The sequence below is a fragment of the Prionailurus viverrinus genome, chromosome C1, assembly GCF_022837055.1.
Source record: "Prionailurus viverrinus isolate Anna chromosome C1, UM_Priviv_1.0, whole genome shotgun sequence".
NCBI classification, from domain to species: Eukaryota; Metazoa; Chordata; class Mammalia; order Carnivora; family Felidae; genus Prionailurus; species Prionailurus viverrinus.
The window spans coordinates 188,743,817-188,768,278 of record NC_062568.1 but is presented as its reverse complement, the minus strand read 5'-3'; the positions used below and the strand labels follow the sequence as shown (position 1 = coordinate 188,768,278).

Below are 24,462 nucleotides of genomic sequence, written 5' to 3'. Positions count from 1 at the left end.
AAAAAAAATCAAAGAATAAAAATTAATAGTATTTCTAAACACTAGAAACAACTAGGGATAAAATGAAATTTTAAAAGATATGATTTACAATAGTAACAATAAATAAAGCTACCTAGAGGTAAACAGATTAAATAGATTTTTTTGTGTAAAAAAACTACACAAGTTTATTGACAGCCATTAAAGAAGCCCTACGGAAACAGATGTACCATACTCATGGACTGGAAGACTCAGTATCATAAAGATATCAGTTCTTCTCGAGTTCATCTGTAGTTTTGTCATAATTAAAATAAAGATTCAAACAGGTTATTTTGTGGATTTTGGCCAGATACTTGTAAAATTTATGAGGACAAAGGGCATTGCACAGGAAAAAACTAAATGTGAAATAAACATATGAAGAGATGTATACAGCGGTTCAGAAGTACACACACCAACATAGATAAATCTTAGAGACACAATTTTGAGCAAAGTTGATTAAGAATACATACAACATGATTATGTTTATACAAAGTCCAAATGCTTGCTCACTAAATAATGTTTTTTAAGGATACACACTGACATGCAAACTATAAAGAAAAGCAGAGGAATAACAAGTACACAGTCAAGGTACCTGAAGGATAGGGAATGGAATGAGATTGGTAAGGGACATGAATCACTAAGGTAACTCTGGTTTTTGTTAAGTTGGGAGATGACTATGCAGTTGTTGGTTGTATTGATGCTCTTTATATTTTACTCATATTTTACAATTATGCATTTTACTCCTTGATATTTAAGAAAAACAGTTTTTAGGAACTGCCTGCAGAGAATCTACCACAAGCAAGTTCTAGGCTTGAAACCCCTTGTAGACCAACTGTTCCCAGCCCAGCCCTGCCCATGGGACACTTCCCATCCTCCCCCGGCAGCCTTACCTTGGCAGGGTTGAGTGCTGTGATGATCCACACACAGTGTGCATTGTTGTCATACTGAATAGGGAAATTGGGGGAGGTGATGATGCCTGAGGGGCCTCGAAGGTGGGCATCACACATGCGGGCTGCAGAGAGGAGATGAAAGGCAAGCATCTTAGTTTAGACTAGATCTAGTTCCCGTCCCCACCTCCTACTTGGAGCCAGAAGGGCCTGAAGTCTATACAGCCCCTCCCCAAATATAACCTGCTTCCTATTTCCTTCCCCAGTTTTCAGCAGGCTCAAAGGAAAGTCACAGTTCCAGGAACATGGGGGTAGGGGCAGGCCCCACGTGTCCTCACCTGCTGCTCTGGAGACAATGATGAGCCTCCATGGTCAGGCTAGGCAAGCCTCCCTAGCCTGACTCTACTGTGATTGCGCAGCTCCCCCAAGAGGGTATGGACTAGTACTCCCCATGTTGACTTAAAGCCAGGTAGGCCCCAGGCACCTATGGGCCTGCTAAGTGGCTCACCCCTTGCACTGCTGACCTGTCTGTGTGTCCCCATTTGCTCTCAGCCTCTTTGAAGTAGAATCTCAAGATGTCCCTTGCAAGGCCACCCCATGAGGTCTCAGAATGTCTGCACCCAAGGACTCTGCCAAGGCCCCCAGCTCAGCCTGGCGCTGGGCACCCAGAGTGATTTCAGTGCTAATCAAGTACTTCCCAACTCCTTCCCCACGCTCAGCACATGTCTGAAACAGGCTTTTGACTGGAAGCATAAAGATTCAAGGTGAATTAGAAGAAGTGCTCTACTCAAGTAGATATAAAGTGTTATCAATCACAGCTTAATCTAATTAAGCTCTTTAAAATAGCTTCTAAACTAATTAGATTAAGTAGTGATTGATAACAGTTAAGGTACTACATTGTACCTAGGTGTTTGCCTCCTTTAAAAACGTGTTCTTTGGTTCTGGCCACATCATTCTTCAATGTTAGCGCTCAGCTATTTTAATAAAGAGTTCTATGAGTCTGTTCTGTTGCTGCCCACATGGCAATTTATCCTAATTGTAGGCAAAGTGCCTAACAGTAAAGAAATAGTGGGCAAATTCAACAAGCTTAAGTATATAAAATGAAAGTGGTGTCAAACCTGGTTTCCTCTGATGGGGCAAAATATCCTAGGGCTCCTCTCCGCATGTGGATAACGGCCATGATAAACCTTTCCCAGGAAAGCCTTCCTTCCAGGGCCTGGGACGCCGGTTCCACAGCCCCTGGACATATTTAATCTGCTCATTTCATGCACTCATTCCTGCACTCACTCATTCCAACATTTATTGAGTGCCTATTATGGGCCAGACAGAGTGTGGGGAGAGAAAAATATCTAGGACACAACTCCTCCTCTCGGAAGGGCCACTGGCAAGTGGAGGAAATAGGTATGAAAACAGCTACAATCAAGTGGAGCGAATGCTGCCAGAGGGTGATCTGTAAGTGGCCATGGTTCAGAATTGCTCCTTCTCTATGAGTTCAGTCCCTTCAGCAAGCATGTTCCTTCTGGTGGCTCACCCTGGTCTTGCACCTGAAGGATCTTCTCTCTCATGAGCTCCAATGGTGGTTGAGTCAAGTTTGAACAAAGCCCTAGGGGAACCCTTTACTCCATTCCCTTCATGTACATCTGACTGTGCCTGTAATTCTGTGCTGGGAAACTCTTAGATTCGTAGACTGTACTCGACACAACTGAGCCTGAAGGCAGCCCACCATGCGGAGGAGAGCACAGGCTGTGGAGTTTACCAGCTTAGCCTTCTGGATTTTAAATCCATTTGCTGGTTGGTTAAGCCTGGTTAGGTTGGAAAGCCTCTCTGATCCTACTTCATCTGTAAAATGGGGCTAGTGATACCACCTCATCAAGGCATGGTGAGGATGAAATTAGATGAGATACTGGATGTGAAGACTCATTCAGATCCTGGGACATCATCAATATTCAACAAAGGGGACTGTCGGACTCCTGATGCCATGTTCATTCCTTTCTCAAGGCCAAAGATCTTTTTCCTACTTTCCTCGGTTTCTTTACATAGGATTCATTACTATCCAAATTAGAAGAAGACCATCAAAACCAAAACCATGATCCCACCCACCCTTGCAAAGAGGACTTGGGGATTTAGAACCCCAGCCCTGCAGGAAATCCCTACAGATCCACTAGCAAGCACCATTTATACCTCTTCTGGAAAGTCAGTTTTTGTTGCCTCAAAAGCCCTCAGCTTCAGACTCAATTTATCCTGTACTTGTTTCTGAAAATTAGATGTGTTTGCATTCTGTTGAAACATGCTGAAGATCATTAGAGAGAACAGGTCAAAAAGGCATTTACCACTTTAAGGGGCTTGAAGGGCTTAAATATTACAATGTGCAGACAGTTAACACGGGGCACCTTAAGATAGGTTCAGAATAGAGCACTTTTCCCCTCTGCTGTCTGGATAGGGTCAGGGGGTCTGTGGACAGACAGACATCCCCCTGAGCAGCCAGACTCTGGGATCCCACCGACAGATGGACAGCTCATCGATGCCACCCACACAGGCTGGCAAAATGGTAGGTGTTCGGACAAGGTCTGAATAAATGAATAAACACATGTTTGTGTTTCTCTATCTGCCTTTTCCTATCAAATGCTCTTCTGGATAACTTCTATGAGAGACTTCTCCAGGACGTTTCATGCCTAAGCTATACAGATAGCAACCCAGGGGAGCTTAGGGGAGCTTAGGGAGATACCACCGGGATCCAGAGCCAATTCTGGCACTGAAACAACTAGGCACCAGAAAGGGAACTACTCCAGATGCTAGTGCCTCTGATCTTCGGTCTTCTCCCCAAATCTTATTCCCACCCTATTCCATGCTGCCTTGCCCCACCTCTCCTGCTACTGACCTTCCTTTCTGCCCTTTCCCCAGGCCTCTCAAACCAGGTTCCCAGCACCAATTCCAAGGCAAACAAACCCTGACTGGTAGCTGCAACATCATTCAAAACCTCCCATCTACCTCCTGCCTTGACTGAAGCCTGTCTCCTTCTCCCCAGGCTGGTGTTTCCCCTGCAGCCCTCTGCAGTGGAGAGCTTTCTCCCACCCCCCAGTATTTCCTTTCGCAAATGTTTGCTGGACCCCCTAAGAAACTCTCCTCTGATCTTCACTGAGATATCACCCCACAGACACCAACATTTTCTCTTTAGCCATAAGTTCCCCATCCTCTCTTCTGTCCTTATCTAACTTTGATTCCACAGTCCACCATTATGATCATTTTCTTACAGACCCACCAAAGTCTCTTGCTCCTTTTTCCTTTTATCAGCCTGGATGACAGCAATCATGGATGAACCCCTCAACCTACATTCTCCAGGCCCTGTCCCCATACAACAGATCTTTGCTAAAGGAAAGGCACATGAATAGGAAGATTGATACCACTATTAATTCATGATTACCCACCCCCAAAAATCCTAGATATTGCCCGGTGACTCTGCCATTAGCTCTACACTCTTCTCAAAGACTTAAGCCTTCTACATGCCCCCATACCTCTCACCCTTCCCCTAGCCTCCCCACACTATCAGTTGATGACCTTGCTTTAGTCTCTGTGGATGAAACAGAGGACATCTGGTGGGCATAGCCTCTCTCTCAGCCCCCAAATCTGCACTCCTGTCTGCTTATGTGCTCATCTACTTCTTCCCTTCAGATTTCAACAGAGAGATGGCTCCTTCGCCTTTCAGAGGCCAGCCCCTCCTCATGAGATCTGGTGTCCCTGCCCAAGGTCAACCATGTCCATGAGCGTAGCCAGGGCCTGCTGCTCTGGGACTTAGGAGAGTCCACCTGTGAGATCTTAAACTCCATCATTCCATTCTTTCCCCTGTCGCCTCTATATGCAGCAGAGTTACTAGGTTTCAATGCTCCTGTTGTCCTAACATAGGCCCCTCCAGCCCTCTGGCTCCCTCATTTCTCCCTGCCTACTGATCCCTACCTGGCCCTTCCTTCACTACCCAGTCTAGACCTCAATACTCTTACACCCTCAATAGTCTTATATCTGCCATTGATGAATTCTACCATGTAGATTCATGGTTTCCATGGTAATTGAAGCTTCAGTGCAAGTTAGCCCTCTCCCTTATCTGTGTTCTTCTTTGACAATTTCTCACGGAGGCAACTTCAAACATTTGCCACTCAGTTGAGCCACTTAACCCTATGCGTTGGTTTCTGGTCTTTGCTACATTTGACCTCTCTGGAGAATCTGACCCTACAGCTCCTTCTCTCATTGTGAAACTCACATTTGTTGGCTTCTGTGTTGCCTCTTTGCTCTTCTCTTACCTCTCTGACTGATCCTTCTCAGCCTCCTTCTTGTTCATTAACTCCTCAAAATTAGTTGTCTAAATCTGGGTAAAGAATGCACATTTGCACATTTCCTGAAAATTGTCTGTGAGTTTACAATTAAATCATAATAAAAGTTACTAAAAAGTGGGGGAAGAGGGTGTTCTTCTATGTGGTTCCATCCAGTATACTGACTCCAAAGGATGTCCAGGTGCCATTTTCAAGTAGGATAGAGACTTTGGAGTCAGGATTTATCACAGCTCAACCCATTAGCTTTATTACCTTGAGCAAGAAGGTTGACCATTCTAAGCTTGAGCTAAACATAAAATATGGATATTTCCACTTTCTTCACAAATAAATTATGAAAAATGCATACTGCAATGCTTTATACAAGTATAAATGGTGTAATAAATGGGAGCTTTATCATTAATATATATATATACACACATATGTATGAATATATATACATATATATAGATATATATACATATATATACATATATACATACATACATATACACATATACATGTACATATATACATATATACATATACATACATACATATACAGAATATATATATATATATATATATATATATATATATATATATATTCTGGCACAGTCAGTACATCACCTAGGGGTAATAACTACAAAGGAGAGGAGAGGAAGGTAGGGGTAGGAGTGGTAGAGGAGAGAGAGGGGAGGGGACAGGAGAAGAGGGGATGAAAACAGAATTCTGAACAAAATTAGTGTTTAAGGAGTGGGCCTGAGAAGCTGGTCCAGTGAAGGCCACCAAGAAGGAAAACAGCCACCTGTTAATTTTCATGGCATTTAATTCCGCCAATTTGTGCCATATTTCCCACATTTCACTCCCATCTTCCACTCCCATCTTCTGAGAATGAGGGAGATGATTCAGAGCATTTTGGTCATTTTCCCTGTGCCATATGGTATGTTAACAGCAAGGCTGCAACTTGTACTTAGGTCTCTGAGTCTTGAGTCAGGTGTTCTATCCACCAAAAAGGCTTTCTTCTAAACAGATACACAAGTATGTGTAAATATATATGTATGTATATACATATATATTTGTACAGCAAATAGTTGATTTTTCCACGAAAAAAAATAATGTATGGTTTTCTGTCAAGTATCTACTCTATGGCTCACTAACTGTGTCTCATCCGGGGCTGGTACTCCGTTCCTATTCTCTGTCAACACCGATTTGTGGTCACAAGAAACCAGGCCTCCAGGTTTCCTGGTTGTCAGTTTGGTCCTCTTCACTCTATTAGTGGCTTACAAACAGTGTTCCCTAGAGCCTCAGGGTCCCTCTGGGGTAGCCTAGAGGCTGCTCAGAGGGAAGGGGAAGCCCCAAATCCCCTTCCCCTACTTCAATGGAAGAAGCTCCATTTGTATCTGTTTTATTTATTAGGCCTCTGCAAAAGCTTATTTTTAAATATTGAGCTCTGTATGTAAAATAAGTCCTACAAGCTCTATATTTTATGACCCCGCCTCTATCTGGGGCTGAAGAGAATGAGTAGGTTTCACGTTGACCTCAGTGTACTTTGGATGATCAAACTCGTCTAGGAGTCAAATTAGAAACTTCTTTTTTTTTTTTTTTTTTTTTTTTTGGGAACTTATTTCTTTGGTGGGACTGAAAGAAAAGAAAAACCTGTGAATACCTAATTTCAAATTTCAAAATGAGGGCACAGTCCTATATTGCTCATTCATTTCAATCACCGGTTCATTCAGGTCATCCTTCAACATTTGTTGAGAACCTATTATTTGCCAGGCCCCATGTTTTAGTAGAATTAATTGTGTGGAAAATGAATATTTAAAATCAAATCATATTTTAAATGCATTAGAGGAAAAATAATACCACTGTTATTAGTGGTGAATCCTCTTTAGAATATGATCTTTTTGATAACCTGCTTATTAGTGGAGCTATCCTGGAATTCAAAGAGTTTTGTCCCTTTTTATTCTTAAAGTGGGGTTCACTTAAACTTCAACAAAATATTACAATTATGATAGTAATTCTAACTAATTAAAAACAAGAAATTTTTTTAAAGGAAAAACTTTCAAAACGGCCAAAATAAGAGGAACCCTTGAATCTGATATCTGTCTCAGCCCTTGGCCTTCAGGAAAGCCGGAGAGGAGGCCATCCAAGTCCAAACCCAGGAGGGTCTGCCTATCTCTTCCTGCTTTCCAATGACCCTGGAGAGAGAAAACAGGAGGGGGTAGCGGCATTCTAACCTGGGCTGAGAATTCCCTCTCCACCACAGTGGGTGCTGGTCACCTTCCATAAAATGGCTTGTTTAAATTTCACCATCACTAGGGAGAGGAGGTTTTGTTTTCTTAATTCACAAGTGAGGGCCCTGTGGCTAAAAATGATGCAGGAACCTGCCCAGGGCCAGCAAGCTAATGCAGCAGAGTTGTGATCTACATCAAAGTCTGTGTGCCTCCTGAGCTGTGTGATTGCAGGAAGATTGGCCAAGACCGTGAGGGAAGAGGCTTCTAAAAATCTGTGAACCATAGAGGCTGAGGGTGTGCTCCCAGGCCGGGGGAAGCTGTGTGCAGACAGAACTCAGCCGCTGAAACTAAACTGAAACTAAACACTAGTGTGCACAAGCCTCGCAGGCACACCAGGATCATCTCCCAGGGAGTGCTTTCAAAGCCACCACCTCGTCTAGTCCTCATGGTAATGCCATGGAGTCATGGTCTATAATCCTTGCCTTTTAGCAGAAAGAGAGCGGGGTGGGGGGGGGGGCAGGGTGGCGGGGGATTCAGAGAGGAGAAGAAACTAGTTCAAGGACACCCAGCTAAAAAGTGGTGATGGCTGGATTTGAATGCAGTTCTGACTGGCTTTGTTTTCCATGATTTTCCTCCGCTTCCCAGGGGCAGAGTAGGAAATGAGAACGGATGTGTAAAGCTCAGTTAACAGTGTGGTGGAGAATTTAGAGTCCAGTGTGTCAAAATCACTGGAGATGACCTGAGTGGGCCACACAACATGTCTGGAGAAAAAGATAAGTGGACCACTCGACTGTGAACTTCCTTCTGAAACACCAGCCCTTCCCTACCCCGGGCAAAGTCATGTAAACTACCACTGTTACTAAGAGAATAGTCTTTCACCAATGAAAAGATCTTGGGAGAGATCAGATTCCACTACTGCCTAAAGGCATTGTTATTCTGGCTCCTCAAAAGGAGTTTTGAAAGAACAGATTGGCCAAGGTTCCCTTGGTCCTCAGACTTCATAACTCTATGCCTCTCTATACAGCTGGTTTCTTGGCTCCCTGGAAATGGAGTGTTTGCTATCTGATTATTCACTAATTCAATCATCCATTCAGCATATGTTATGGAACACCTACTATGTGCCAAGCCCTGTTCAAGGCAAGTGAACAAAACAAAAGTCCTTGCCCTATAGAGCTGGTGTTCCAGAGTGAGGATGTTCATTTCCTTGTCAAGCTCTTCTCGATTCATTCGATGTTTCCATATCCACAACTCCATCTGACCACATTAACACAAGATGGGCAGGGTAGGTACCATCATCTACAGTTACAGGTAAGAAAATAAGCTCAGGGAAAATAGATGATTTGCCAAATTGCCCATGGCTAGCTGGTGGCAAAGCTGAGAGTTATACCTAACGATTCTTCTTTGGTTTGCTTTTAAAAATATCTTAGCTAAGTGGAATCTTTGAAATAATATAGCCAAGATCAGTGGGAACAAAAAGTACATTATTAATTGTGGCTCATGGCTGCCTCAAACTTGAGTGAGAATTAATACATTTAAGGCTTATTTCAAAGGGGTTTTCATGACCCTCTTCCAAGATTACTCATCAACACGTGAAAAAAAGGAAGTGGGTCTCAGCTCTAACCCAAGCCCTTTCTCCTGGATCCCTTTCTGTGCATAAATTTCATCCTGGTGTATAAGCCTGGAGAGAGGCAAAGCATCTCCTTCTCAAACTAGGAAGGATCCAAAATATAACTTTATGGTGGGCGGTGCACCTCCTTTTCCAAAGGGGCACTCAAAAGTGCAACTGTTGGGGCACCTGGGTGGCTCAGTCAGTTAAGCAGATGACTTTGGCTCAGGTCATGATCTCACCGTGTGTGAGTTTGAGCCCCACATCAGGTGAGCATAAGCCTCACTTCGGGTGAGCTCAAACCCCATTCTGGGCCCTGTGTTCTCTCTCCCTGTCTCCCTCTCTCTCTCTCCTCTGCCCCTCACTCACTTGTGCTCTCTTTCTCTCTTAAAACAAATAAATAAATAATAATAAAAAAAGAGCAGCTGTTGGCTTTGTTCACAAACTCCAGAGAGGTTGCTTACTCTTGCACCAAGAACCCATCTCCAGTCATGTGTACAAACAGAAGAGAGATGCACACAGAGAGTAAAAATTAAAAGCCAGCTAATGTTGTCCTGGGGGATGAGGCCAGGGACTTCTCTACCACACAGGCAGCTGCTGTCCTGTCCCAGTGAAGGAAAACGTTCAGGATACTATTTTAAGATTTGGGGGATGGGGGCTAGGCCAGGCCAGCCTCAGTCCATGTGATAGCTGAGGATGTGGGTGGCAGGGCGTTTGAGAACAAGACGACCACGTGTGGGGTTAGAAGATTCCCACAGAGAAGTGTTCTGATATCATGGTCCTCCACATTGCTCCTGCCTCGCTAAGAGCATTCTTCTAGAGTTGATAGGTCTGTTTATTGCTGAGTATGTAGAAAGAAACAAAGGCGTTGAGAAGGAGGGTTTGGGGTGTGTATGTGTTATAATGGAAAGATTCGGGGTAGCATCATACAAGGTGACCTTCCTTCCCATCTAGGTATAGCTGTGATGTCTTTGTACAACGAGTTAGCAACCTGCTACAATGGGTCTTCCCCATTAGACTGTAAGGTCCATGCAGGGCAGGGGCCATGTCTCTCGTCCCCACCTCTGTATCTCCCGATCCTAGTACAGGCCGTGATATGAGAAGATGCTAACTAAATGTAGTAAGTTAATTAGCCAATGAACCCAGAGCCCAAGGCCTGGGGAGTACTGAGTGTGAGGCGGGCCCGTCTGGATGAGAGCCTGGACCTCAGGGACCAGGAGCTGGGCTCCATCCTGCACACGCAGCCCAGCTCCTGGCCAGCCTCCCTTTCCCAGGGTGCCCTCACCTCGGCAGACCGGCCTGTGGTCGCTCCAGGCCGCAAACATGTCGCTCACTTTCATACAGGTGATCCGCTTGGACCCTTGCAGGTCATAGCCCTCGCTGCAGGTGAACTGGACGCTGGATCCTAACCTGGGAGACAAGGCGTGTCTGTGAGCTCAGCCCTGGGCCTGCCGGGCCCACCCAAGTGCTTCCCATTTCCACAGAGAAGTACCACACCGAACGTTATTTCTCCTCTGGCCTTTAATCTCTACTCCACTGTTTCATCACTTAAAGTCTCCATTGAAAGGAACATCTGCTCCTTATCGTCTTTTTTTTTTTGGACCATTTAATGGTTTCAGGATTGAGTTAAAAGGTGACTTTTGAGCAAAACAGTCATGCTCTAAGATAAGTACCAATTAGGACAGCTAAGAGTGGGCGGATGATACCCATACACGTTAATGAAAATGGAGGATTATGGGAAGATGCCTTGATTATTAGAAACTCTGCAAGATGCACCATCTTGGGCCCCTGGATCTCCAGATTATGGGAGACATAAGCTACCTGCTGTCACATCATTACTGATGAGGGCAGTTCTTGTACCCCAGGGATAGGTGTGCTGGCTACCACTGGCAGGCTGTGGCCCTTCCCTCCTCCTTAAGGCTACAGGCAGTCTTCCCAGGACTGGCCCAGGAAAGAACACCAGAGGCCATGGTTCTTCCTCAGAAAGTGTCTGTTCCTGAATCCACACTCCTCTGCTTTGTATCTCCAAGAAGATCAGCCCCTGTCTCCCCCACCCCCAAACCAGGCCACCCACCCTTCTTGCAGTCAGAAAGTTCCAGAACAGGTCTTACCTGAAATCCGAGCCTAGTCTTTTGCCCCTTTCAGGTATGCCAGGGTCTGGACACATATTATGCCCTTGGGACACACCAACCTGAGTTACTACAAGGCAAAAAACAGCACAAACAGAGATGGGTAATCACAGGAAGGCATAGCTGGGGCAGTGGCTCAGGGTGGGGGGTGGACACAGAGACGGAATGAGGCCCTGCTCCGTGCGGCTGTGTGCGGCTGTGGGGTCTCCTGGGCTCAGGTTTTACGAGCATGTAAGGTGGGGAGGTGCTTTTGACAAATTCCTTTGCGAGCCAAGTCCAAGTGAAATTCATCAAGAGCATTTGGGATCAGAGGCAGGCGCCCCAGACCGGCAACCACCCCATTCCCTCATCCCACCCCAGTGACCAGAGGTGGATGGCCCTCAGCCCCCGGTGACCTCCTCACCCTGTGCTTCGGATCCAGGGGTGGTGACTCTAGATGGGATGATCACCCCCAACCTCAGCCCCCAATGGAGAAATGACTCAAAGAAAGTTAAATAAAAGGTGGATGTGTGATCAGGAACGGTAAAGAATGTACGAGAAAGCTGCAGTCTGAGGTTCAAAGCAGGGACTTTAGCTCAAAAGTGGATATTTCTGCCAAGAAAGCTCTTCCCATCAGATGCCTTCTCAAGCTGAGTAAGCAATAACCAGAGCACCCCCTGTCCAATGCCACCGGCCAAGGGCACCAGCGAAGATGGCCCCGGCGGTGGTTCTGGCAGATGGTGTGATGCTCTCACACTTGCCAGCACCCGAGTTCTGTTTACACAACCATGTACAAAGTCATCTCTGCCAAAGGAGAAGCCTGGTCAGGGGCGGCGGATACACACAGTTTTCTCCTGTCTCCAGTGGACAGGGTAGAAACCCTCCAGCCCCTGCTGGCTTACTGTTCTCGAGATGCTCATACTCATGAGGCTGGAACTCTCTCACACCCCTGGATTCCTGGCTTTTGGGATGACCAGGAGCTGGGGCCAGGCACACAGCTTGGCCAGAGGACTTCCGTTCAAGGCCTCACCAATCCCATGATCCCAACAGCACCCTCAAGACAGAGATGACGGGGGGTCTGCAGCGACATTCTCTGAGTTGGCTCGTGTGCCTCCTACCCACTCAATGCCCCACAATATGAGCAACGGCTCCAGTCCTCACCCACTCACCCACTCACTCATTCCCACACATGAGTGCACAGCAAGCATTAATTGAGCACCTAGTGTGTACAAGACCCTAATTTAGATACCACAGGAGATGCAACGGTCAGATGTCAGAGATGACCACTGTCCTCAAGGAGCTCCCAGCCAAGTGAAGACATGAAATAGAAACAAACTGCAGAACCACGATGGGGAAGTGATGAAAGTGGCAGCCACAGGGAGATTGAAAGGGAAGACCCATCTTCTGTTGCTGAAAAGAATGGAAAGCTGCCTAGTAGAGGTGCCATTTAACATGGATCCTCTGAGACAGCAGGATTTGAACACATGGTGACAGAGGAATGGCAGTTCAGACAAACAGAGGAGCATGATGGGTGAAGCGAGGACATGGAAACAAACGTGAGGGTTGCCCAGTATGGCCAGAATAGGAGAGAGGGCATTGAGTGACGTGGAAGGGTGGGGGGTGACGCTTCAGAGGTCAGACTTTTCAGGGGTTAGAGTCTGATCCTAAAAGTGATGGGGAGCCACTGAAGAGTCCTGAGGGGGAAGGGCACAGTAGGATGCTCAGGGGGATGCCGGTTCCTGTGGGACAAGTGGGGGAGTGTTGTGCCTGGCGGTGGGGACTGACGTGAAGGGATGGGAGTGGAAGTAGTGAAGAAAGAATAACCAGGGGTCATGGAAGACTAACTCGTGGGGGGAGGGAGCAAGGGATTTCTTCACCTGGGGACCTGTGAAGCCCCATCTTAGACTCACTGAGTTCGGAGCTCATTTCTACAGTTAGAAGGCTGGTGTAGACCCCGTTCAAACCTCTAGGTACCGCAGGGTGTGGCTGGCCAAGGGGACCTGGGGATCTGGACAGACTGTACACAAGCCAGACTCCCGGTGTCTTCCTGGCCGTGTGACATTGAGCTCAAGGCCTCTCGGGCAGCCTCCCCTTCTCCAACATTCCATAGGGCCAGGGTAAAGCCAGCCACTCCCAGCGGGCACTAGCCCTATACCATCCCCTTCCTTGCTAAGCCTCTCCTTCCAAAACTTTCCTGTCCAGGACCCTCCAGGCTGGGATAATAAGATGGAAGTGCGGTCTCCAAACCCAGAGCAAGCTCCTGCTACCCGGAGCCTCAGTGTTCTGCAAACAATGGCAAGGAAGGAGACAACGGGTCCTCTGGGATCCCCAGGGAGGCAGAAAGGCTCTGTTTTAAGAAGATGAGGATGTCAGTCCTGAGCTGCGCGTGTGCTTTATCTAAGCCAGCCTCACCGAGATCCACCCGGTACTGAGGACTTGTCAGCTAAGCATTTGCCTTCCTCAGGCTTGGCCCACTCACCCCTGCCCACGGACCACACCCATCCCAAAGTCCCCGGCGCCCACCACATGGGAACCGTGCCCAGCCGGTAGCACATTAACACGGTACAGCAGTTTCCTGCCCTATCACTCAGTACTCAAACCACCCAGGGAGCAGACAGAGCATAGGCTTTGGGATGGGGATGCAGCTGGACCAGAGAGAAGAGGCCACGGCAGTACCCACGTACCCAACCACAGCCCTGGACATGCGCAGCCAACACTGCACCCCGCCCCCCCCCCCCCCGGCTCCTTAAACCGCCCCCTGGAAGTAAGGCTCAGGCACTATCCTGGAAGGTACCAGCCCAGGGATAAGTGCTCACACCCCCCGCCCCCGAGGCCCTGTCTTCCTGGGAGGACTGAGAGCAAGAACTTCCAGGCTCCCCAGGAAACAGGCAAAGGTAAATCTCAATGAACACTTTACTGTCTGAGTTATGGCATCAAGAGGGCTTTCCCCTCTCTTTCCTTAATCCCAGCCTCCCCCGCCTATTCAAAACCAGCTGCTTATTGATTCACTGTTGGCTACAGAGGGATGGAAGAGACGGGAAAGTGGACCTTACCCCCCAAACCCACAACACACTCAGAAAAGCCATGCCTCCCACCCAAAGGGAAGGAGACATGGACACATGGGCAGTCATGGCTGTGGCCAGGGGTCGGTGGTGCCCACGGACCGCCTCATGAAGGCAGCAAGTGGGGTCCAGGATAGGTAAGTGGGGCCCACTCTTCGCCTGAAGTTCAGGACATCTGTCCACAGGGAATGTGGGCAGAACACAAAGGGCGGGACACCTGCAGACATTTGGTGGTGCCTCCTTGGCAGCTGAGCTGTGTGCCCATCCCTTCCCGAGGAAATCTTAGAACGGAGACCAGTGTCTTGTAGTAGAGAGAAGTGTTATTTTTTTTTCCAGAGTTTCTGCATTATTTCATTAGAATAAGATTTCTTCATCTTTGTGAGAGAGCTTCCGGCACCTCTGAGTAGCTACTGAAAAGCATGCCCCACCCCCTGCCCCCCGCAAATGCACTCACAATATCACACATAGTTTTTAGCTAGTTCACAGACCTCTTTAAGTCCTAGGTCAAGATGGCCCATGTGAGATCCGACAGCACCCTTGGGAAGAAGGGAGGGTAAGGTTTTGCATCCCATTTCACAGATTTGGAACCTGAGACGCCAGTGCCTGGGGTACCACAGTCACCTGAAAACACACTGGGATAAAAACTTGCTCTCCAAACTCTGGGCCATTTCCCTGAAGTTTGCTTCTGGCTCCGGGGCAAAGTCTGAAATGAACTCATGCTGACCTCAGTTCGTGTGCTCTCCTGTGGCTACAGAAACAATGAGCCTGTGAGGGCCAGGGCCGTGGCTGGAGCCTGCTCTGCAGACTCCTGGCCTAACCCTTGGCTCTCCGCACCCCTGCCCCTGCTCCTGTAGCCCACCACAGAAGCAGGGCTCCTGGCTGCCCTCTGCCATCAAGGCCAGAATGCTAGGAGCTGATGGTCCCCAGAGACAGAGAGTGGAGACTTGAAAGACCAGAGAAAATGCCACAGCCAGGCCCAGTTCGGTCGCGGCTTCTCCCCTCCCCTCCCCCCCCCCCCCCCGCCCCCCGCCTCCTGCCCCCTGCCCACATCTGCATACAGCTCTGGAGCCACCACCGGCTGCTCTCCATCCCTCTCAGGAAGTACTTCCAGCACCTCAAGGCAAGGGAGCATGTAGAGGTGAGGTGAAAGGAGGTTAAGACTAAGGGGAGAAACAGAAGGAGCGGACAGCAGAGAGGATGCAGAAGAAGGAGGGAGGGGAATGGAGGGAAAGAGACACAGAAAAGCAAAGGAAGGGCAGAGGAGGTAGAGCAGAAGAAGGCCAGTCTTCTGGGGGGTCCCAGACCAGGGAAAGCTCTCTACACTCACCTTTGAACAAAACTGGATTCTTTGGAAAATCTCCAGTGCTTTCACGTCCAGCCTTCTGGGGTGGCCCAGAACCTTCCTGAACCCCTTCTTATGCTCTAGTCTAAGAGCCCATTAGCACAGGCTCTAATCCGTTGTTTCCAGGGTGACATTCCAGCCCATTCCCCAGCCATTGGGATTTTATCTTTCAAACACCAATAGCAGAAACATGTTCCCATAGACAAAATCTTCCCATGGCCAAGCACAGAGACCCCAGCACTGCCCCACAGGCTTGAGCACAGGAGCCTACCCTCTAGCCGGCTCTTTGCCCTGCCAGATCCAGGGACCCTGGTGCAGGGTCTTGCCCTGGGAGCTGGACTTGGGCCCCTGCAGCCTCCAAGATCCCAGCTGGGGGTGACTGACTCCCAGGCAAGGAACAGAAAGAGGACTGTCTTAGCAGGTGGAAGTGATCAAAAGGAAAAATAAAGAGAGAAATGTAGCAGTAATGACTCCCTGGACGGCAGTTACAATGGGAAGTGAGGGAGAAAGAGGAGGAAGGAGGGAAGTGGGGAGGGGAGGGGGAGGAGAAGGCAAAGGACAGACCCTGGGGCTGCTCACTGGCCCATAGGTCAGCATATCCATGTGCAGAACCCAGGACAGAAGGAGGCAGGATTGAAGGGAAATCATTCCAGCATCATCTGGCTTCCCCGCGGTCACAGCGCCAGCAGGTCTGACCCCAAGTGAGAGGCTCGGCAGGCAGACACTTACACACAGATGTCTTCTGGCTGTTATCTTTGCTGGGCATCAGCTTCACACCTCGAGACTTCAACTCAATTTGCTTCTTGACTAGAGAGGAGGTAAGAGGAAAAACAGTTTAAGTTGTTATCTGTGACTGGGGATGGGGTCCTTCTAGAATGATCCCCTCTCTCTTGGCTTGGGCGGGTCAGAGCCAGAAGTGCCTCTGGGTGAGGATATACCAAATTGTCACCCTCCCTGTATCCACACCCTTTGCAATGTGACTTTATAGTTCTTTCCATTAAAAAGATGGAGTCTAGTTCCTCATACGTTGACTTTGGGTTTGGCCATTGGGATTCTGGAGGTCCTGACATGCCTGAAGGCTTGAAAATTGCCTGCCAGATCAGGCTTGCCCTCTCACATCCCTGCCATCACTGGGAGAAGACAGGGCTGGTCCCAGGAGGATGAGGAACATGGGGAGCAGAGCCAATCAGCTTTGCCAAGCCCAGCCTATACTAGCTGACTTACTGTGGCCAGGGGAAGCTGAGTCCTGGAGGTCACTGGGGGATGGTGCCTGGCTCATCCAGGTGGTGGCCCCATGACTGAATGGGATTTTGATCCCATCTCTAAGTCCAGTCCACAGCTCATCAGGAGTCTGCTACATAGCACAGAAAAAGCACCAGAGCCCAAAGTGCACAGTTCCCAGGCCATTCCTCTGAATCTATCCACTTCCTTTGTGTCTGACTGCCCCCATTCCCCAAGGCATTCTGCTGGCCTCTAAGGGCTTCATCCTATCTTCAGGATGTAGATCTTCACCATATACTGCTTGGTGCATGTGCCCCAGACCCCCATGCCACCTCCCAGCTGGCCCCTGCCAGGTGACCCAGCCCCTCTCAGATGGGTACCAGCAATGGAAGTGGCAACTGCGACCAGGCACTTCCTATGTGTCGGACCCTGGGCTAAATGCCTTTCAAGTTCTCTACTTGTATGAGCATCCTTGACTTGTCTATTTCCCCCACACCCACACACGATCTATCAGGATCCATCAAACCCTTCCAAGTATATCCCAAGTGCAATTTCCACATCGACCACCCTGCTCCAGGTCTCTGGTACATCTCCCCTGGTTGCCGTGACCTCCCATCTTCCCCGCCCCACATAGTCTATTCTCAACACAAGAGCCAGAGGGATCCTTTTAATACATAAGTCAGACCATATTACATCTCGCTCAAAACTCTACAGCTGCAACTTGCCTCTCGTATAAAAAAAGCCAGAGTCTTTTGAGTGGCCTTCACAGACCAATCTGCCCTCCCAGCACCTCTCCGACCTTATCTTCAACCTCAATCACTCTTCTCCAGCCACACAGGCCTCCCTGGTGTTCCAAAAATATGCCAGGCATGTTCCTGCTTCAGCCTGCTAGTTCCCTAAAATGCTCTTCTCTGAGGGTATCTTCACGACTCTCTTCCTCTTTTTCCTGGAAGTCTTTGTGCAAACACCAGTTCCTCAGAGACCTTCTCTGACCACTGTTCACAATTACATCGCACCCCAGCTCCCCTGCACCATCCGCTACTTTATCTCCCTAACTTTCTAACACACTGGCTCATTTACTTCATGATTTTTTGTCACCCCGCATTGCAGTGTAAGTTCCATGAAGGCAAGGATTTTTGTCTTTTGATCACTGGTGTATCCTCAATGCCTGGAATAGAGCCTGGTACATGGTGGGCCCTCGATAATCATTTTGTGTGCTCCTTATATGTTCAACAGCCTTGACCCGTGGTTACTATACCTACTTGATGGATAATAAAATTGTGGCTCAGGGTGGCTCAAGTGATTTGCTATAGGTCACACAGCCAGGAGGCAGCTGTGTTCTTGGCTGAACCTTAGCATCTTCTCTCGTGACCTGGCCCCAGAGCAATCCCCTAAGGGGCCCCGTTAGCCTCCAGAATCTCTCCCCTGCCCCAGCTCAGGCCCAGAAAACTCAGGTACTCACTCTGCATACAAGGTAACATGCCAGTCCTGAAACTAAAGCCCACAATGATCAGGCATGTAGGAGCCCATCTCTCAGTCCCAGACAGCCCCCAGCTCTGCCTGCATCACGAAGTTCCCCAAGGGTTTGTCCCCTGGCAAGCTGCTAAGCTGAACGCCTGATCAAATTCAGTTACCACCACAGAGTCACTGCTTCCCAACGTGCATTCAAACCCTTTTTATAAATGTGCATTACTCTCCATGTGTATCCAGCAGGAAAATTTCCAATGAACACTAACGTGGACCCATTATCAAACAGAGGGTATTAGTAGGGAAACATGCATTATTCAAGCCTAGCTAATACAGTGCAGCAGGGGGGAAATTCCTCTGATTCAGTCATCCCTAAGAGAACAGGACTGGTCCCAGTACTGTAGGGATAGTTCAAGCTCTTCTCCCGGATGTCCCAGCACTGGGGCTGGGGTGGGGAGAGGGGCCTCCATGACTCAGTGCTTCCTACTCAAGGTGAGGTCTGTGCAGATGGCTCCAGGCACCTGGCCAACAAGGAGGTGAGAGTCTTTCCAATAGCCTTGTTTCACGTTCTAGTGTTCTCTGGAGGAAGGGAGCTGAGGAGGGGCCAGTGCACCAGGAATGCCATTCCCAGCACCAAATGCTACTTGAGTTTTCCTTGCAGCTGCTGAAGGGGGAGCATGAGGTGTATGTGGACATGAAGGGGTGGCTAAGAGGGAGCCCTTCTTCCTCTCTTCTCATGGGTGCACTCAGGAAGAGGCTCCAGAAGGAATCCTTCCAATTTCTGTGCCCACCCTTTCTACTTAGTCCTCTCCAAGATGGGCTGGGTAACCAGACTGGTCAGTGCTTTATACGCCTGGAGCAACAGTTAGCAGTGGATAATGTCATCATCCTCCCAAGCAGGAAGGAGCTCCTGTCCTCCCTTGTTTCCTTCCTTCTACCTACCACAGGATGGAACTTGTTACAGTGGCAAGAAAAAGTGAACAAAAAGGAAACTGGAAAGCTTCAGGGAGCTTCTTAATTTACACATAAACTTTGTGAGCACTTACTCCTCTGAGCTGGTCTCAAAGCTGTGTCGCCCATGCTGTCTGTGTGCACCACACACAAGCCTGGGGAAGGCAGGGGCCGGTCTCTCTGGACAGGATTCCTCACACCAACAATGGAGTCTCTAGAAAATGTACGTCCAGGTCCAGCTGGCCCAGGCCCAGGTTCTGGGGAGGGGAGCCCATACAGTGGGCCCACACCATCCTAGGAGCTGACGAATGGGTCAGGAAAGTGTCCTTGGTTGGGGCTCAGCCCTGGGCAAGATCCACATCACTGGAGATGTTAGCATCAAGAAATCACCTCCGGATGTTGGGGTCTCAGTTTTTGAGCAAACCCAAGGAAGTGGCCACACCCTGAATGATACATAGCCAATTTGTCTTTTAAACAGTTTGACCAAGTAGATGGTGAGTGATCAGGGAAAAAGGAACACCATGGGAAGCCAGCCACAAAATGGCTCAACAAAGAACTAGCTGGGTAGACCAGGTACGAAGCATCAGAGAACAAGGGCAGTTCTCCCTCTAGATCTCCACAGTACACTACTGACAGACATAATAAATGAAGGATAAAGTAGCAAGGACCTACAGAATTTCTGGCATGTATTCATTCACATTGTTCGTTTGTTCATTCATTCATTTGTTCATTCATTCATTCATTCATGGAGCGCCCACTAGTCTAGTGCCAATGATATTACACTGGAGCTCCAGTCTCTAAAATGGATTCTGTAACCATTCTGCATCTGTTGATGCACTGCAGATAAAATGGAACCCCGGGGCTGGCTACACTTGAACGCATACCCCTGATGAACACATGCTTGCACATATATCCGTGCACACGTACACATTCGCGTCTACAAGGGCATGCCCTCAACAACACATTTGTGTACTCATGTACACATAGCTACAAACACATACAAAATAGAATTCACACTTGTACACGCTTTTTCACTGTATGTGAACAAAGTCAGGGCTCCCAGAGAAGAGTGCTGGCTTTAACTGGTTGATGGAAATCTTACTAGGTACATTCATCTCCTCCGAATGATAATGACTACAGGAGACTGCCAGGCTGCTCCATTCATCCTTTATATTCTGGTTAATTACAAGACATTTCCCCGCTGTTGTAAAGGTTAGCGGGACACATGGTACACATTTAGCTAGAAGAATCTGGCAATACAAATGCCTCTCTAGTCTGCAGCATGAGTTATTGGGCTGAGCTAGCAGGAGACAAGGACCTGTTAGTGGAGGAGGGGAGGTGCTCAGCCTGTCTCCAAGGCTCTGGGAATCACGAAGCAAATGGAACCTGCAGCTTCTTCTCGCCCCTGTGAAGCCAAACTTCCCTTCACAAGGGGGGAGCCCCTGCACTAACCCCGATCACTCCCCTTTGCCCACCACTTGGCTGTCCTGATGGCTGGACCATCCTTTCATCTCCCCACACCTGTTCCTTCACCACACCCAGTTCAACCAACCTTAGAAAAAATTTGCAATGTATATCTTTCTTTCAGGATTCTAAACTCACTCTTTTTTGCTTGGATTTTATTCACTCTCTGTAAACCATTCCCCAAAATGTTGTAGGGCATGAGCTCCTCAAAACTGGAATCTGATTTTTCCCTTAGAAAACTTGGTGGGTATGCATCTTGCACTCTGCCCCTCCCTCATCATTGAGGGCCTGCCTCCTGCTTGGCCACCAGCCCTGCACAAATGCTTGCATTACTCACAGTTCTCTGCTAGATGAAGTCAGTATCTAGCACACTGGCTCCTCATCTCACTCAGATCTATGCCAAAGATGTAAGATTTGCTGCAGATGCCCAAGATATAATGCTTCAAGGTACAGACTATGGAAAACAACAGTGGGAAGAGCAGTGATATGGAACAGAGCTGGGGAAGCCTCGATGTCACAAAAGTTGAGGTGTCTGTTGCGAGGTCAGTTGACCTGAAGGATAAATATAAAACTACTGTGCCAGCTTTGACCAGGATGTTGCCAACACACAAAGAGTGAGGCTTGGGAGCACCATTGCTGCTACTGTACTGGCACGTTCCATGGTCATGGAAGGCTTCAAGAAGATTAGCAAAGCTGTTAATCCGGTGGAAATCAGAAAAGGTGTGATGTCGCATGTTGATGCTATTACGGCTGAACTTAGGGAGAGCCCGAAAGCTGTGATAATTTCTGAAGATACTGCTCAGTTTGCTACAGTTTCTGCAGATGGAGGCAGACAAATTGGCAGCATCATTTCTAATGTGATCACGGAAGTTCAAAGAGCATTCCCACAATATAGGGCAGGAAAACCCTGAATGATTAATCAGGAATCGGAGGCACAGAATTCGACTAAGATTCCATAATCTCCTTACTTGAATAATACATCCAAAGTTCAGAAGTGGAAATTCCAGGATGCTTAGGATTTCCACCGTCCGGCCCATGGTACCCACTCTTGAAACTTCCACTGCCCAGTGGAAGTCTTTGGTTATGACTGCTGACAATGCTCTCAGTACTCTCTTTTAGAACAGGATAAAGCTGACTTTCAGGTTAAAGGAGCCCAAGCTCCAAGTTCTAGCGTCACAGAAGGAACCCACAAAGCTGCTGCTATTGATGGTGTGGTGTTTGGAAAAGAGAGCCGGACTCTGAATTTTTAAGCTATTTTGCTTCAATGACTTACGAAAGGTTGGAGAGGTTATTGTAACTGAAGATGATGCCACATTCTTACGAGGGAAAGGTGACAAGATTCAAAATGAGAAATGTTCAAGGAATCACTACTGGTGACCATGGAAAAGAAAAGTTCAAGGGACACCTGGCTTTTGCTTCAGATGGCATAGCTGTGCTGAAGGCTGACAGGAAAAGGGACGTGGAAGGGAAGGAAGAGAAACAGTCACAGGTGCACTGGATGATACAAGACCTGCTGCTGAAAAAGGCACCGCCTGGGTGCTTTGCTTTGGTGCCTTCTAGGCTTGAATTCACTGCTCCCGCTAATGAAGAGCAAAAAATTGCTACAGGAACAATGAAAGAACACTCAAAATTCCAGCAGTGACCACTGCCAAGAATGCAGGTGTTGAAAGATTATGGATAGTTAAGAGAATTATGCACAGTTCCTCAGAAGCTGGTTATGCACTATGCTGGGTAATGTTTTCATCAGTGCAGCCACGGGTTGTAAGATGTACAAAGCAACTAAAGGTTCTAAGAAGTACTTTGTTGGCTGCTGCTGGTGTGGCCTCTTGGTTAATCACAGCAAAACTCATGGCCACTAGAATTCCTGAAGAAGAAAAGGACCCCAGCATGGTAGGTGGCAGGCAGGGGCATGTTCTAATTTCTAGAATAGTGCTTTGCCACTGTTAATGGGCTGCAGGGTGGTCTTCACAAGCAACTTCTGAGAAGCCAGCTGGAGAAAACGACCAGAAGAAAGATGTTTAAAGGAATCCCTATGGCCATCGGTTGTTGGTTTCAGTGGCCTTGGCAATGCTGTTTCCTCTACCTGGCACATCTTTTCCCCTCTTCTCTGTGTGGCTACCTCTCATTGGTAAAGGCCTGAGTCAACCAGCCATCTCCTCTCTGTGGTTGTGTCTACACCTTGAGGAGAAGTCACTGCCCTCACAAGACTTGGTTCAGACATGTGTTGAAACCCGTATCACACTGCAACATCGTGTCCTGTTCTCCCAGCTATTTGTCCCCCAAACTCCTATGTCTATGTCCTGTGACTGACAGAGGCCAGCACACAGACAGTTCCCTTGAAGAGTCTGATGACTGAGTGGATGAATGACCAACTGTTAGAAGAATATGTGCTTTGAATTCATTTCCTGGCAAAGGAAGTAGTTACACTTGAAAGGAGGTGAGGTGAGGGGTGGCATATTTTATGCTCAGGATGTTTTCAGTTCAGGCTCATTTTGACTGAATTTAGAAGCTTGGCTTCATAGACCCCAAGCTCTGGGCTCCTGAGCCTGGTAGCAACAACCCTGTGATTTGTTCAGAGGCCCTGGAGGCACAGAACCTAAAAAATGAGGCTAGCAAGGGTTTAACAGCTTAGTTGGTGGACAGGAATAGGATGGAAGAGTCTCAGCGTGGACCACAGGCTGCGTGAGGCACTTCTGCTCTGGTCTGAGACTACAACTCAGTCACAAGCAAGAAAAAGACAAGTTCATGTGGAAAACGGAAGCTTTGGTTTGTTACTACAAAAAGCATCTCGATAAATGCAAATTGGTTTCCAATGGACAAGTTTATTCTGCAGACAATTAAGATTTAGAGTTGGACTTCTAGAAAGCAGAGGGGCCGATTCTCTTACTGTGGAATATCTCCCAACTACTGGTTACCAGAGTTAACTTGACAAGATAGGCAGTGGGAGGGACAGCAGAGTAGGGCTAGGATTTGGCTGAAGGGGGGGGGGGGGTGCGCAGGCAGTAGACAATGACCGTCACCTCAGAGTGGCAGCAAAGAGCCCAAGTCTGAGAAGCCAGAGCCGCCAGCTCAATATCTCACTGCACAAGGGCTTCCCCATATAACAGGGAGACTGGTGACCGGTGGAGTCTGAGGTTTGAGGGTTCCATTTCCTGTGTACCTGCCATGTGCCGGATATTGTGACAGGGTCTCCTTTTAATCGCCAGTAGACCCGTGGGGTTAATATTATTCCCTCTCTGCAGACCAGCAGGGCAACAGTGCAGTGTGCTGCCCTCTCTGCCAGGGAAGACCCTCACCAGTTGTGATCATTAACCACTTGGGGCATTTAAGAAAGGCTCTTCTCACTGCCGTTCCTTGTAGGCTTAAAGAGAAAGCAGGAAAGCAATTAACGCTCTGAGAAGGACTGAAAATAGCCCTCGCCTGGAGGCAGAAGGATTGATTACATAACCTCAGTGGTCTCCCAGAACTGGAAGCAACTGTGATTTCTGTGGTTGCCAAACACTTCTGGTGCAGGAGCCTATGATTACGCTCTTAGGTAAATGTTTACTACGCAAAACAAATCAAAGAGCAATGGCTCTGGTTAACATTGGTGGTGTGGGGGGTGAACCCGGGGCCCCACCCACACAGTCCCTATCAAAAGAGCTGCTGGGAGAACCCCTCTGGCCTCCAAGGAACTCACTTTGCAAGCCACTCTTTTGGGCTTGCCTCTCTCAAGTTACAATCGTTATGAGGAGGTCTCCTGCCCAGAGAGGGGATCGGTGGCCTCTGACTCCACGCTGCCTTGAGTCTTCACTTCTCTCTCTC

At 48.1% G+C, this 24,462-nt stretch overlaps 1 protein-coding gene across 1 annotated transcript in view; it reads right to left on the bottom strand.

Annotated features, from left to right (window-relative positions):
* The window catches only part of CSMD2 (CUB and Sushi multiple domains 2), a 600,812-nt gene that overhangs the window by 289,377 nt on the left and 286,973 nt on the right, over nucleotides 1-24,462 (bottom strand). Inside the window, exons 7-10 of the mRNA XM_047870009.1 lie at nucleotides 16,285-16,362; nucleotides 11,155-11,242; nucleotides 10,329-10,453; nucleotides 906-1,027 (exon numbers count right to left, since the gene is read on the bottom strand). Of these exons, the coding sequence (XP_047725965.1) occupies nucleotides 906-1,027; nucleotides 10,329-10,453; nucleotides 11,155-11,242; nucleotides 16,285-16,362 (413 nt within the window). The remainder of the gene's footprint in view (nucleotides 1-905; nucleotides 1,028-10,328; nucleotides 10,454-11,154; nucleotides 11,243-16,284; nucleotides 16,363-24,462) is intronic.